The sequence below is a fragment of the Propithecus coquereli genome, unplaced genomic scaffold (genome assembly GCF_000956105.1).
Source record: "Propithecus coquereli isolate 6110/MARCELLA unplaced genomic scaffold, Pcoq_1.0 Scaffold441, whole genome shotgun sequence".
NCBI lineage: Eukaryota > Metazoa > Chordata > Mammalia > Primates > Indriidae > Propithecus > Propithecus coquereli.
The window spans coordinates 2,483,921-2,498,983 of NW_012150186.1; the positions used below are offsets into that span (position 1 = coordinate 2,483,921).

General features: G+C 33.2%; 1 protein-coding gene across 3 annotated transcripts in view; it reads right to left on the bottom strand.

The window, feature by feature from the left end:
- Positions 1 to 15,063, bottom strand: part of CDK13 (cyclin-dependent kinase 13) — a 115,380-nt gene that overhangs the window by 30,561 nt on the left and 69,756 nt on the right. For all 3 annotated transcript variants that reach the window (XM_012654537.1, XM_012654535.1, XM_012654536.1), the window contains exons 6-7: positions 10,521 to 10,710; positions 9,486 to 9,542 (exon numbers count right to left, since the gene is read on the bottom strand). In XM_012654537.1, the coding sequence (XP_012509991.1) occupies positions 9,486 to 9,542; positions 10,521 to 10,710 (247 nt within the window). The remainder of the gene's footprint in view (positions 1 to 9,485; positions 9,543 to 10,520; positions 10,711 to 15,063) is intronic.

A 15,063-nucleotide genomic window follows, 5' to 3' on the forward strand; every position in this document is an offset into this window, starting at 1 on the left:
AACTCCTGACCTTGAGCTATCCGCCCACCTCGGCCTCCCAGAGTGCTAGGATTACAGGCGTGAGCCACCGCGCCCGGCCTTTAAGTGTTTTTTAAAAGCATAAAACCAGATCATAAAACCTACTTGCTTAAAACTGTCCAGTGATTTCACCACTGCAACTAAATGAAATTTAAACTTTACCTCAGTTGATAAGACTGTATGTATACTGAGGACCTCACCTCCTATGATACTGGGCAACTTTTTAACCTTTAAACCTTCCAAGTCTTTTCCCAGGCTATGTACTAGCTGAATTCCTTCTAGTTTCTACTTGGAATGTTCTTTGCCTGGGTCTTCATTAAGTTTTCCCTTTCTCATCACTCAGGTCTTAGCTCTAATTTACTTCCTCAGAGGTCTATCCTAACTGCCCTAGTGAAAATTACCCAATCAGCCACTACCACCCCTACTTGGACCCTATGGTCACTATTTTATTTGCTCTGTAGCACTTAGTATTTTAAATTCTTTACCTGACCTGTGTTTTATCTAACTTCCCTCATCATCACATAAATGAGACAGTAATTTGATCTTTCATAGCTCTATCTCTAACATCTAGCTAACAGGTATTAACCTAGGTCAGTGTCTGGAACATTGTAAGCACTTATTAATACTTTTAATCCAATGATTTATATTATACCATAACTACATAACAATAAACACTATTTTTTTCATGCCCTTTCCTCCTTCCTATTTTCACTCCCTCTTTGCTCCTGAAATCTTCCAAGAAAAGTAACTTTTATTACCTTTTGCTATTAAATACAAACCGCTTCTCTCTTCCTGTTTCCTGTCTCAGCAAACGGCATCACCACTTGTGGCAGAAACCCATAGCTGTCCTCTAAAATTGGTTCTTCCTTTCTTCTATGACAGCTGCCCAGCTCCACTACGTTTCCCATCCTCTCTGCATGAGATGTGGCCACATGACTAATGCTCTCCAATGGAACATAACCATATGTGATAAGTGTCATTTCTAGTCCTGGCTCATTATACTCTTCCCTCCTCTTTTTTCACTACTGGCAATAGCCTTGGAAGGCATGTGTAGAAGGTAGCAGATCTTCCAACCTGGTTCCCTGAATGACTGTATGTATGGTTAAATATTCTTAATTGTACACTAAGGTAAGCAACAACCACTCAAGATTATTAAGTGAAAAAAATACACATAAACTTCTTATTCTTTATGCCACTAAAATTTGAGGTTCTCTTTGTTACAAAAGTTTAGTCTATCCTAACTAATAAGCCATTCATCCAGTTAGTCAAGCAGAAACCATACAGTAGGGGTGGAGGCAGGGATAGATCTCATAGCACATATTCAACCATCAAATTCTAGCCATTCTACATCCTTATGATATGATTCATGTGTCTTTTCAAAACCTGTGCCCATTCCCTAGTTGTAGCTATAATCATCCTATCTAGATTGACTGCAACAGCTTTTTCTAATTGACTTACGAAGGTCAATCCACTTTCTAAAGTGCAAAGTGACAGTATAAAATAAATGTGAATGTGTTACCCCTTTAGTACACACATTGCTGCCTTCTAGAGAATATCTATACAGAGCCTATAAAATCCTTTATTATTTGGTTCTTGCTCCAAGAACACACTGAACCTTCAGTTTCCTGAGAGGGCTGGGCAAATGCTCATTTTCCAGAGCAAGGAGATAAAGCCAGGGAGAGAACAGAAGCAACAAGAAAACTTTAAAGAAGCTAGTGGTGCTTTAATTATGTTTCAAATATTTTTAATAAACTAGTTTTTAATAAACTTTTAAATAAACTACTTTTTAGTAAGCTCTTAAAAGTCAGCACTGATAAAAGACAATGAAAATGATGGTTTTATTAAGGACAAGGAAAACTCATGATGATTTATTCAAAAATTTTGCAAACTAGGTACTTTCCACCTATTATTTAATGAGAAACAAGCAAATGTTGAAAAGGTATGCAGACAGAGGGGCTTCACTCATAAAAGCAAGTTCCAACGTAGGTGGAGTTAGAAGGGAACATGGCCAATTTCAGGCATCACCCAATTCAATAGTTTATAGCATTATCAATAAAATATTCCATGTTATGATTAGACTGCTGTGTTTACAAATGTAAAGACAAAAGTAAGAGAGACAGAAACTATGTTTTGAAATGAGAAAATTTAAATCCCAGGAAAATTAAAGCACTGTTGTAATACGAAAATAGATCATCTAAAGGCAGACAAACGAAAATCCAGAAAGCCCCCAAATGAACACAGATGATCTAGATCACAAAGAAGCTAACCGATGTGGCACTACATTTATGCTGCTTTTATTTTTCATGGATTAAAAAAAAATTACATTCTTGAGGCCTGTCTACCTATTTTTTTTCACAAAAAGCAAACTCCTGAAAAATAAACAAGACTGAAAAACACATAGTCAGGTTCTTAGGTGTTACAGAATAAATTTCTATACTTAAAAAATCTAAAAATATGATATGAACAACCCCAATTTATTTCTACAATTAAAGACAAATTCCAAGTAATAAACTCAATAGCCTAACACACACACACACACACACACACACACACACACACACACACACACACACACACACACACACACCCCCTCCTGCATTAAATTAGAAAAACAAAAGAGTAACTCCAACAAGCAGTTATTCTTGGATGGCAAAAAACTAAACTTTGTAAAGACCCAGAAATAATAATGTCAACATTAAATATTCAGAATTTCAATTTCTACTAAATACCTTCATCTGTAAATCTCGTTAACAGTTTCTGCAAAGAGGCAGACACTACTTCTTTGTCCACTAGGGAAGCAACACCTTATTTAAAAAAAAACAAAAAAACCAAACACTTTTTTTTAACTTTCTACCTTAGTATGGTTAACAAAAGTCATCAGACTTATGAATAATAGAACTTACACGTGAAATCTCACATGATTTTAAATATTTGACACTATCAAAATATTTTTCATTTACAGATTTCTCATTAGATATTTAAGGAGCTTTCAAGAAGCTTAAAATAGAATGAAATTCAATATGATTAAGGTAGATTCAGAAAAGGAAATATCACACGACTTGCTAACCTGCTGGAAGACAAAAACTATAGCGTATCTCATTTGACAAAAATAAATTATATTTGGAGGGTAAGAAGGCAGATACAGTAAAACTCAGCAGACCCTTTGCTATAAAACAACGCGAAAAATTGTCATCAGCCTAATGGTACCACTAAAGCAGACTTGAGAGGCCCCTAGAGCCCCCCACCTAGAAAATACTTTTAGGTAATCAAGGTTGGATTCAGAGTCTTACCAGGGAAGCACTCCAGTATAATAAAAATAAACAGTCTTTCTGTCAAAAGACCCTTAATTCTACCACTTACTGGTTGTATGATCTTGAGAATGCACTTAAATTTTCTTAATGTTTCTTTACCTTTAAAATGTGCCTAAGAATAAAGATACCTATTATCACCCATCTCAGAAGAATTTCTTTTATAATAATTCTTTGAAAGGGAACTATAAATAATAAAAGTGCTATACACAAATGTTAATTAAGTTTGTTCCTTCTTTTTCCTTTCTTTATGAACAAGAAATATTTACTGAAACTCTGAGTTAGGCACTATGCTAAGTAAGCACTAGCAGACGGTTGAACCAAACAAACAAAAAAACACATTTGTAGCTGTTTAGAGCCTTAAGGTATGGTGGTACTACAGATATAAAATTATATTAATGCACTATAAATACTACATAGAATAATGAATAATATTCTCTGAGCACATAGAGGACGATGCACGCAAGGATGCCTGAGGGATTTCAGGGAAGACTGCAAAAGAGGTAATGCCTGAACTGCATACTGAAGGAAAAAAACCAAATTTGTCAGACTAAGGTAATAGGAAGTGTAATTCCATACAAAAGGAAACAGTTTATGCAGATTCAGAGAAGCATTCAAGAGCACAGCATGTTTAGGGAACTACAAATAGTTAACAATGCTATTATCTAAGGGGGCTGGGGATGGCAGTGGATAAGAATGGTGGGAGAGAAGAACATTATGGAGAAAAACCAGAAGCAGGAAAACCAATAAAAATTCTATTTACACTGGTCTGTATGAGACATAATCCGTATGTAAGGGTTACTGTATACCTTTAACTAAAATAGGAAATAAAGTTAAAGGAGCAGTCTTTTTCCTGGAAAATGGGATAGATGGGTTTTATAACAATGTTTAATTTAAGGTACCAGATCATCTAGGTGGAGATGTCCAGTAAACACACAGTTTAGAGACCAGAAGAAAGATCAAGGCTTGAAATTCAGATTTGTAAGCTCTCGGCATTAAGGACATGGGTGAGATTCTCCCAACACGAGAAGGTGGCAACTGTTTACCCTAAAGCTGCCCTTCCCATACTCCATCAGGGCTGAAGTAAGTACAATATAATCTTTTTTTTTTTTTTGAGACAGAGACTCGCTTTGTTGCCTGGGCTAGAGTGAGTGCCGTGGCGTCAGCCTAGCTCACAGCAACCTCAAACTCCTGGGCTCAAGCGATCCTTCTGCCTCAGCCTCCCGAGTAGCTGGGACTACAGGCATGCACCACTATGCCCGGCTAATTTTTTCTATATATATATTTTTTTAGTTGTCCAGATCATTTCTTTCTATTTTTTGGAAGAGACGGGGTCTCGCTCTTGCTCAGGCTGGTCTCGAACTCCTGAGCTTGAGCGATCCACCCGCCTCGGCCTCCCAGAGTGCTAGGATTACAGGCATGAGCCACCTCGCCCGGCCAGGATTATGGGTTTTACATTACAGTCACACAAAGAGAGAACGACACTCTACCCTCTGGAAAAGCATTGGAGCAGTGACCTGGTCAAATAAAAACTCAGAAGAGAGAAATATTGTGGCTGGTGGTCTCAAAGAAGGTTGTACTCAAAATAGCTACTGAAAGATGAATGGGTAATGAAGAAATGGGGTTTAAAAAAAAAAAAGTTCCACAGTTCCCAGTGCAGAATGGGATGAAGTATCAATACTGATGTTCAAAATGAGAAAATGATTCAAGTTTAAAGAAACCATTTGCCCCCTAATTTTAATCCAGTTGTTCTTCTACTATAACACACATGTCGGATGAGATCCATATTGGTCATAGACCCCCACGTACTACATGTCTTTCCAGTTTTCCTCAAATTCAAAAAAAGTATATCCAAAATCAAATGAGTGAGAGAGATACGGTTGATGCTACTACAGTGATAAACTGCAATCTCTATTTTGAAACTAAAAAGTTTAAATTATTGAACATTTCAGTTATTCTATCTACGGTAGCTAATTACTTAGAAAATACTTCAAAGTTGACTTAACGTTTGCATGGGTAGGTATATTATGTATGGTAAAGTCTTACCTTGCTTTCTGTTTATAATAGCAAAGTAGAAATACGAATGAACCATCACAGATACTTATTTCAAGAAATATCTAGAAAATTTGATACAATAAATCTGCTAAAGGTAGATTTCTTTTTTTCCTTTTCTTTTTAATTTTTTTTTATTTCAGCATATTACGGGGGCTACAAATGTTTAGGTTAGGTACACTGCCTTTGTCCGACCCAAGTCAGAGCTTCAAGCATGTCCATCCCCCAGATTGTGGGCACTGCACCCATTAGGTGTGTATATACCTGTCCCCCACTCCCCTTCCATCTGCCCAATACCAGATGAATATTTTTACTATATGTGCACTTAAGTGTTGATCAGTTAGTATCGATTTGATGGTGAGTACATATGGTGCTTGGTTTTCCATTCTTGTGATACTTCACTTAGTAGAATGGGTTCCAGCTGTATCCAGGATAATACAAGAAGTGCTAGATCACCATTGTTTTTTGAGGCTGAGTAGAATTTCATGGTATACATATTTCACATTTTATTAATCTACTCATGTATTGATGGGCACTTGGGTTGTTTCCACATCTTTGCAATTGTAGGTTGTGATGCTATAAACATTCGAGTGCAGATGTCTTTTTTATAGAATGTCTTTTTTTCCTTTGGGTAGATGCCCAGTAATGGGACTGCTGTATCAAATGGTAGCTCTACTTGTAGTTCTTTGAGGTATCTCCATATTGCTTTCCACAGAGGTTACACTAGCTTGCAGTCCCACCAGCAGTATATAAATGTTCCTATCTCTCCACATCCACACCAACATTTATTGTTTTGGGACTTTTTGATAGAGGCCATTCTCACTGGAGATAAGTGATATCTCATTGTGGTTTTGATTTGCATTTCCCTGATGATTAGAGATGTTGAGTGTTTTTTCATATGTTTGTTGGCCATTAGTCTATCTTCTTTTGAAAAGTTTCTGTTCATGTCCTTTGCCCACTTTTTGATAGGGTTGTTTGATTTTTTCTTGCTGATTTTCCTGAGTTCTGTATAGATTCTACTTATCAGCCCTTTATCAGATGTGTAGCATGCAAATACTTTCTCCCATTCTGTAGGTTGTCTGCTCTTGTGATAGTTTCCTTGGCTGTGCAGAAGGCTTTTTAATTTGATTAGGTCCCACTTATTTATTTTTGTTGTTGCTCTGATCGCCTTTGGGGTCTTCTTCATAAATTCTTTGCCTAGGCCAATGTCTATAAGAGTTTTTCCAACATTTTCTTCTAGAATTCTTATAGTTTCATGCGTTAGGTTTAATGCTAAAGGTAGATTTCTTTTAAAATCAGTATATTATTAAGATTCACTGGGAAAAAAAACTATTTTTAAAGGTATCCCATTATGTTAGTATTAAGCCTAATTCTCCAATGGATTTTAAAGAAATTAGAATTACTTTAATCTAAAAAAAGGAAAGATTTTAAAGGAGTATATAAACCCCTTAAGGATATTTGCTTATCAAACAAAATGACACACCAAGTTTTTCTCTTATGAATTTAATTGAGCAGAAAAATTCAGTATACATTACCTGAGATACAAAGTTATGGGATTTAAGATTTCCTGCTTCTTGAAACTCAGTACTCCTGCATCAATCCAGCAGGGCAATGGGGACCATGGCCCAAGTGAATATGCCACACCCCTGGCACTCCACTGGAACCCAAAATTGCATTTTAAAATGAAAATCAATGGGAAAATGGAGCTTGATATACAAAATTTGGCTTTAGTCAGTTTTTCTATTCCAAATATACACAAATATCTGTATAACAAGAATCTAATAGACGAAAATGATAATTAGCTGTTTTCCACCTCCACCGAAACCTAACAAGAACATGAAGAGATTTATATTCAACTATAATAGACATATACTTGTATTGAGGATAATATAACTAAAGTGAAATCTCAATGAACCAGCTTAATAGATAGAACCCTTAATTAATCAGAATTTCTCCCAAAGAAATAGCCACAGAAATTTAGTCATTCAAAAAATATACTTCAAGTGAAGTTTTGAATTAAATACACATTCAGACCCAATTTTTTTTTCAATTTCTACCAAGAGGCAATATTGTATATGATAGAAAGAACGAAAAATTGGGAGCTGAAAACTTTGAACCCTTAGCTCTGACAACATATTTTGACCTTTTTAAAGTCATTCAGCCGTTCACAATAGCCAAGACATAAAATCAACCAACAGATAAATGGATAAAGAAAATATGGCATATATGAACAATGGAATACTATCAACAAAGAAAGCCTGCCATTTGTGACAACATGGATAAACCTGGAGGAATTAATGTTAAGTGAAATAAGCTAGACACAGAAAGATAAATACCATAAGATTTCACTTATATATGGAATATAAAAAAGTTGAACTCATATAGACAGTAGAGTTGGTTACCAGAGGCTGGGGGGCTGGGGGTCAGGACATGTTGGTCAAAGAATGTAAAAGTTCAGTTAGACAGGAGGAATAAATTCAAGAGGTCTATTGTACAGCATAGTGACTATAGTTACCAACAATATACTGTATTCTTTTAAATTGCCAAGAGAGATTTTCAAGTGTTCTCACCACAAAAAAATATATCAGGTAATGCATATATTAAATAGCTCAATTTAGCCATTCCACAATATATACATATTTCCAAGCAAGCTGTACATGATAAATACATACAATTTTGTCAATTAAAAAATAATAATAAATAAAGTCTCTCAACCCTTTCTGGTCTCAATTTTCTCAAATACAAAATAAGGGATATAGCTTTTAAGCTCTTGAACAGTTTTAAACTTTAAAAAAAGCCATATAACCCTTTCTTAAAATAGTAATTGTAAATGAAGTAGGTAAAACAAACAAAACCACAGTAACTCTAGTGAAAGAAAGTAGGTATAGAAAACCGGAGCCCTGTCCAACACAACTCTGTCCACAATGTACTTTCTGAGGGGTTTCTACTGGATCCAAAACACACCACTTAAAAACTTCCACTCCAGAAAACACTAAACAATGAAAATAATTTTCAGAATAATATCACAAGATTAAAAATAGACTTTTCACTCTGAAAAATTCAAGTAAGAGTTTTTGTCTATTTCTTCAACTAACCAGACTCTGGTAAAGATTCACTGAAAGGAAACACCTATTTCTAAGAATTCCAATCAACTATGTTTCACCATTAAACTATGGGGGGTAAGAAACAAAAAGAACCTCTGGTGATGGGTACACCAAAAGCCCAGACTCCACCACTATACAATATATACATGTAATGGAATTCAATTTGTACCCCCTAAACCTATAAAAAATAATAATAATGATAAAATTATGGTGATACTAAAGAAATGAAAGACTTTTCATAAAGAATTTTAAAATTTAAAATATACATAAATAAATCTGAAAATAAAGACAGGAAAGAAAAATAGGCTAAAATCACTAGAGATTTCTTAAATCCAATTAATTATGGAATATTTTACATAAAATCCACTATGATACAAAAATATTTTATTTTTAAATTCTACATTAGTTCTAAGACAAGGCATATTTCACTATCAACAGGCACAAAGGGAGCCAAGTAGGATATATACCCCCAACTTTAGCCAGAGAACTTCTACCTTTTCCTATCTTATATACTGAACTGCCTCATAATAGTTTGTTTAAATAAAGGGTTTTAGGGAGTTGAAAAAAAAAAACTGTAGATATAACTTAAAAAAACCCTGAAGTTTAAAATAATAATTAAAATAAAGTTTATAAGTTTAAACAGGTAATTTATAAAGCATATACTAAAGTTTTTAACTCACATAAAAATTAAAAACATCTTACTGTCTGAATCTGCATTAGAAAATTAAGCATGAATTTTAAAAATGCATGAGTTCATTTCAGTCACATTTAAAGCTGCACGTTTTTTAAAAATCATATTTACTTGTGTTTAAGAATCAATTATTTTTAAATTGAGGTAAATACACAAAACTTTATAATTAAAATAGTCAACCCAACATATTAAAATTTCACTGTTTTGTATATTTAACCATAAAAAGTAAATTTCCCTTAAACTATCAATAAGGTGTTCATAGTATAGCTTCTACAACTGGACTCTATAGTATTTACTTGAAAGTACTCTTACCTTTCTTCTGAGCTATACAATCGTGCAAGTCCAAAATCTGCAAGTTTTATCTGCCCTCTGGTGGAAATAGACAAAATGAAAAAAAGGCATTAATCTACTGTGAATTGATAATACACATTTACATTTTATCCCTAGCATTAATCAAAAATACATTTAAATAAACTTTAACTTTGCTCATACTGCAGTATCATCAAGGTCATAGAGGGAAAGGCAAGTAGTAGACAAATTCACAAGATAAGGTAAACAATTAGTACCTTGCTTTGGATAGTTTTAGTTGTTAATTATTATTATAGTAGTACTATTATTATTACTATTATAAGTACTACTATTATAATAGTTATAGTAGAATAGCATTTCAGTGCTACTCACAGTTCCTATTTAGAAAAGTAAACTTCAATGAAAATAAACAGAATGATATAATTTCTATTACTTAGTAACAGAACAAATTACTTATTCAATTCAACACTGCTCAAGAACTTAGTCACATCACTTTAAATTTATGTTCAATTTTCCAGTTCTTAGAGGGGCTAAGTGCATAGAACACTTTCTGCTAATTAATATCAGGATCACACACACATGTCATTTAAACTAACAAATAGTATCAGTTATAAGAGAATTACCAGGGTTAAGGTTATGTTGTTACTGAAATATATAACATAAGCTTTAAATGTATGTGTGTATGTGTATATACACAGTTCAAAAAAAGTTCACTTTGCAGCTGTGAATTTTTTTAAAAAAATGCTAAAAATCTATTCTTAACCTAAAGCTGAAATCATATTACTAAGTATTAGAAGATCCATTCACATGATTTGGAAGAATATCAAACAAAAAGTCAACAAGTATTATTTTATACACATTACAAATTATTGGAAGTTAATTTATTTAACACAACTTTAGAGGTAGCCCAAGCTGTAATATTATTGATTATGTTAAAATGGTTGCATGACGTAAACTGAATTTTAAACCCTTTTAACAAAATCAAGGTATACATTATAAATAACACTCATTTTATATATACCAAGCTCATATCCATACCTATTATTTAGAAGGATATTTGAACACTTAATATCCCTATGCAAAAAGTTCTTCTTATGGCAATAATCCAGTCCTTCCATGAGCTGTCTCATAAATGACTTTATGTGATTTTCATTAAAATGAACCAAGCCTGATTCCAGTAGTCCCATCAGATCATGATCCATATATTCAAACACCAGATAAAATGCACCTGAGAATGAGAATAATTAATGCATTAAAGACTTATTCCTACAACTATTCTGTAAGTTCAAAATCTTTAAGAATAAAATACTGGTGGGGAGGGGAAATCCTTGAAAAGAAGTGCTACTTTATTACTTTAACATTCATCTTTCTCTGAATTTAGTATCAGTAAATATATCCCAATAAAAATTCTAAACCAGTTTTCCTCTCCTAAAGAAAACTACTAGGATTTAGAAAAAAGCAGCCCTATGATTTCCAAATTGCATAGTTTCTGGATACAATTAATGTTTAAATAAATTCTTAACAGTTTTAGATATCAAATTGTCTCTTGGGCAGAAGCTAAATGAAACCAGTATAGCTCATCAAAAAAAATTTACCCAGATGGAGTTTAGGTGACATCTCTTAAATCTTCAATAAAGGTATAATTTAATTGTGTTTATACAGCTCCAAAGTATTTGAAATCAGAGTATTTAGAAAAAATATATAATTTGAAATTACAACTTTATGTTATATAGAGAAATATAAAATCAGGTAAAATTTAGCAATTCAAGAATGAAAAGCTAATAAAACTCATTACATCTGTCTGTGAAAAAGAAAAACTCTAACATCATGACAAAAAAGGTATCTGAACATAACTTACAATCATTTCCTAATTTAAAACAGCAAAGAACTCTTAGTAGACTTGCAACAGGAGTCTTTCTTAAAGATTTATTATGGTACCTCTCTGAAACCAACAACCTATGACTAATAGGAAAATGCCTGGGTATAATATACAAGACAAAAACATTGGTTATTACTAACTCTGTTCTGGAAGTTAGTAAGTAAAATTTAAGCAAAGTATAAATATTGAAAGAGGCAAAAATAAAATTATTGGTAGATGAGATGACTATTTTTCTGGATAATCCAAAAGAATAAAGAGTAGTTGAAGTGTGGTGGTATATTCCTGTAGTCCAGAAGGCTGAGACGGGGAGATGCCTTAAAAGCCTAGGAGTTCAAGGCTGTAGTATTTTATGATCATGCCACTGCATTCTAGCCTCATTCGTCAAATAGAGTGCCTATGTCAAAAAAAAAAAAAAAAAAAAAAAAGGGAAAAAGTAGCTGAGTTACAGAAAAATCAATATACAAAAAGCAAAAGATTTCATATATGCAGCAACAACTCATTAGAAATAAAATTTATATGATTTCACAACAAAAAAAGCTACAAATAACTAGGAATAAACTTTAAAAAACAATTATACAAGCTCATTATGAAACACAAAATTGTAAAATTCTGTATTTTAAAGCAATCTCAATAAAAGGACCAGTAGTGTTTTTTTCTTTTGCTGGGTGGAAGAGGGGACTTAACTTGACAAAATAATTCTAAAATGTACCCTGAAGAAAACTAACCAGACTACCAGCCAAAGCATTTCTGAAAATAAACACTTGCCCTATTAGATATTAACATGACCTGTCATAAACAGAACAGTGGAAAATAATATACACCAGAAAACAAATCTCAAATATGTATTTAATAATTATAAAAGCAGCCACTTTATGTCAGTGAAGAAAAAATAGACAAAATTGTATTTATATAAATACGTAACCCCTTAGGGAAGCAAGCAGTTACAGCAAAGACAAAACTAATAAAAAGCAGGCAGATTTCAATTCTCTAAATAGAAGCACTGCATAAGAAAACAATATGAAATAGAGGTAACAGCAACAATTCATTAGAAATAAAATTTAAATTATTCCACAATTTTAAAAATGACAAAAAAATGGAAAGCTGGGGAGATGTATTTGTAAAATAAAATAGATTAATATTCATAATATTAAAGGGTCTTACAAATCAACACAAAAAAGACCAATTCCACAACAGAAAATGAGAAATAAAATGAACTGTCAATATGCAAAAGAATGCCTATGACCAAAAAACACAAGAAAAACATGTAATCTCACTATTAATCGAAATATACAAATCAAAGCAAAATATACCACTTTTAACTAAGAGGAAATGATGTTGGAAGACAGTACACAGTATTAACAAACGTGTGAGGTAAATAAATACTGTTATTTATATGCCAATAGTAAATCAGTATAAATATTCAGAACATATAATTTGGCTATATGTATCAAACCTTTAAAAATTACATACTCTGACATAGCAATTGCTTTAAGCATAAGGAAACAAAGATTGCAAAGATTCAGCTATATGCATGTTCACTAAAGCCATGTAACAATAAAACAAAAACAAAAACATTAAACCCCTAAAAAGGTTATTATGGTATATCTTATACCATTCCATGCAACTTTGAAAAATGCTGTAGAGGTACAATTATCAATGTGAAAATGTACTGATCATATTGAGTAAAAGTAGATTATCAAATACATATCATCTCACTATCTCTGCTGTTTATTTAACATTGTGTTGGTGGTATTATATAACACAGTAAGACCAGAAAAAGCATTTAGAATTGCACAGTCTAATACAGTTGCTACTAGCAATGTGTGGCAAGTCAAAAAATGCTATAAGCACAAAACATGCTAGATTTTGAAGACTTAGTACAAAATAAAAGAATATAAAATATCTCATTAATTTGTTACAATTACATATTAAAATGATCTATTACCTATATTAGGTTAAAGAAAATATATTACTGAAATTAATTTCAGCTGTTTCTTTTTTAAATGAGGCTACCAGATTTTTTTTTTTTTTTTTGAGACAGGGTCTCTCTTTGTTGCGCAGGCTAGCATGCAGTGGTGTCATCATACCTCACTGCAACCTCAAACACATGGACTCAAGAAATCCTGGCTCAGCCTCCTGAGTAGCTAGGACTACAGATGCTAGCCTCCACGCCCAGCTAATTTTTAAATTGTGTTTTGCAGAGACGAAATCTTGCTATGTTACCCAGGCCGGTCTCAAACTCCTGGCCTCAAGTGATGCTCCCACCTCATCCTCCCAAAGTGCTGGGATTATAAGCATGAGCCACAGTGCCCAGCAGATTATTTTAAATTAAAATATAATGGCTCACATTCTATTTCTATTAAATAGCACTGGATTAGAAGTATAAAAATTGAAATAAGACAGTTATAACTATCTCTACATGTAGATGATTATTTTTTATTCTCTGAAAAACATTCAACATAAAATTATTATAAGCAGTAACAATTTAGAAAAGTAACAGAACAGAGTCATTAACTACCAGTTAAAAGACAAAATGTAAGACTCCCATTACAGTAATAGTTAATTAAATTTAAAAAGCATGTAAGAAATGCATAAAATCCCTCAGAGATAAACTATAAAACATTCTTACAAGACAAAAAATACACATGAACAAATGCACAGGAGGGCTTGACATGATAAAGATGTCAAATTTCCCTAAGTTAATTTATAAACATAGCCTAATTTTTCAAAATACTAGTTTTTTTCTATAACATAAATCCCACATAGAAAAATAACTAAGAAAGAATAGCAAGATAAACACTTGAAAGAGAAAGTGGGTTTAGGCACTAGCTGTACCAGATATTAAACCAGTATAAATTCCTATAATTAAAAAGTGTGGGGCTTGGTGCAGTGGCTCATGCCTGTAATCCTAGCGCTTTGGGAGGCCAAGGCAAGAGGATAGCCTAAGAGTTTGAGACCAGCCTGAGCAAGAGCGAGATCCCTACCTCTACAAAAAATAGAAAAATTAGCTGGGTGGCATATGCCTGTGGTCCCAGCTACTCCAAGAGGCTGAGGCAAGAAGATGGCTTGAGCCCAGGAGTTTGAGGTTGCAGTGAGCTATGAAGACACCACTGCACTCTAGTGGGAGTAACAGAGCAAGACCCTGTCCCCCGCCTCTCCCAAAAAAAGGTATGCCACTGGTAAATAAACATGAAATAAAACAAAATCCAGAAATATGCCCAAGTACACAGAGAACTTCACAATAAAGATGGCATATGAATTCAGTTGGGAAAAGATGGACTTTTTAATTAGTGGCACTGAATAGCCAGATAGGAAAAGATAAAAACTGATCTGTCCCCTCACAACATATACCAGCATAAAAAGTAAATGAATCAGTTATCTAAATATAAAAAATAAAATCCTAAAAGTGCTTCTTTAAAAAAATCACAAAATTTCTTAATAAACTGATAGTGGAAAAAAATTACTAACTAGGAATCAGTATCAAGAAGCAATAAAAGGGGGAAAGATTTATAAATGTGACTATGTTAAAAATCTTTTATATGGCTAAAATTACAAGCAAAATTAAAAGAATTTAGCAAACTGGAACAAAAATCATTTGCAACTTATACTGCAGAGTAATGATCAATATCCATTATAAAAACTCTAGGTTAAAAAAAAAAAAATCAGGCCGGCGCGGTGGCTCACGCCTGTAATCCTAGCTCT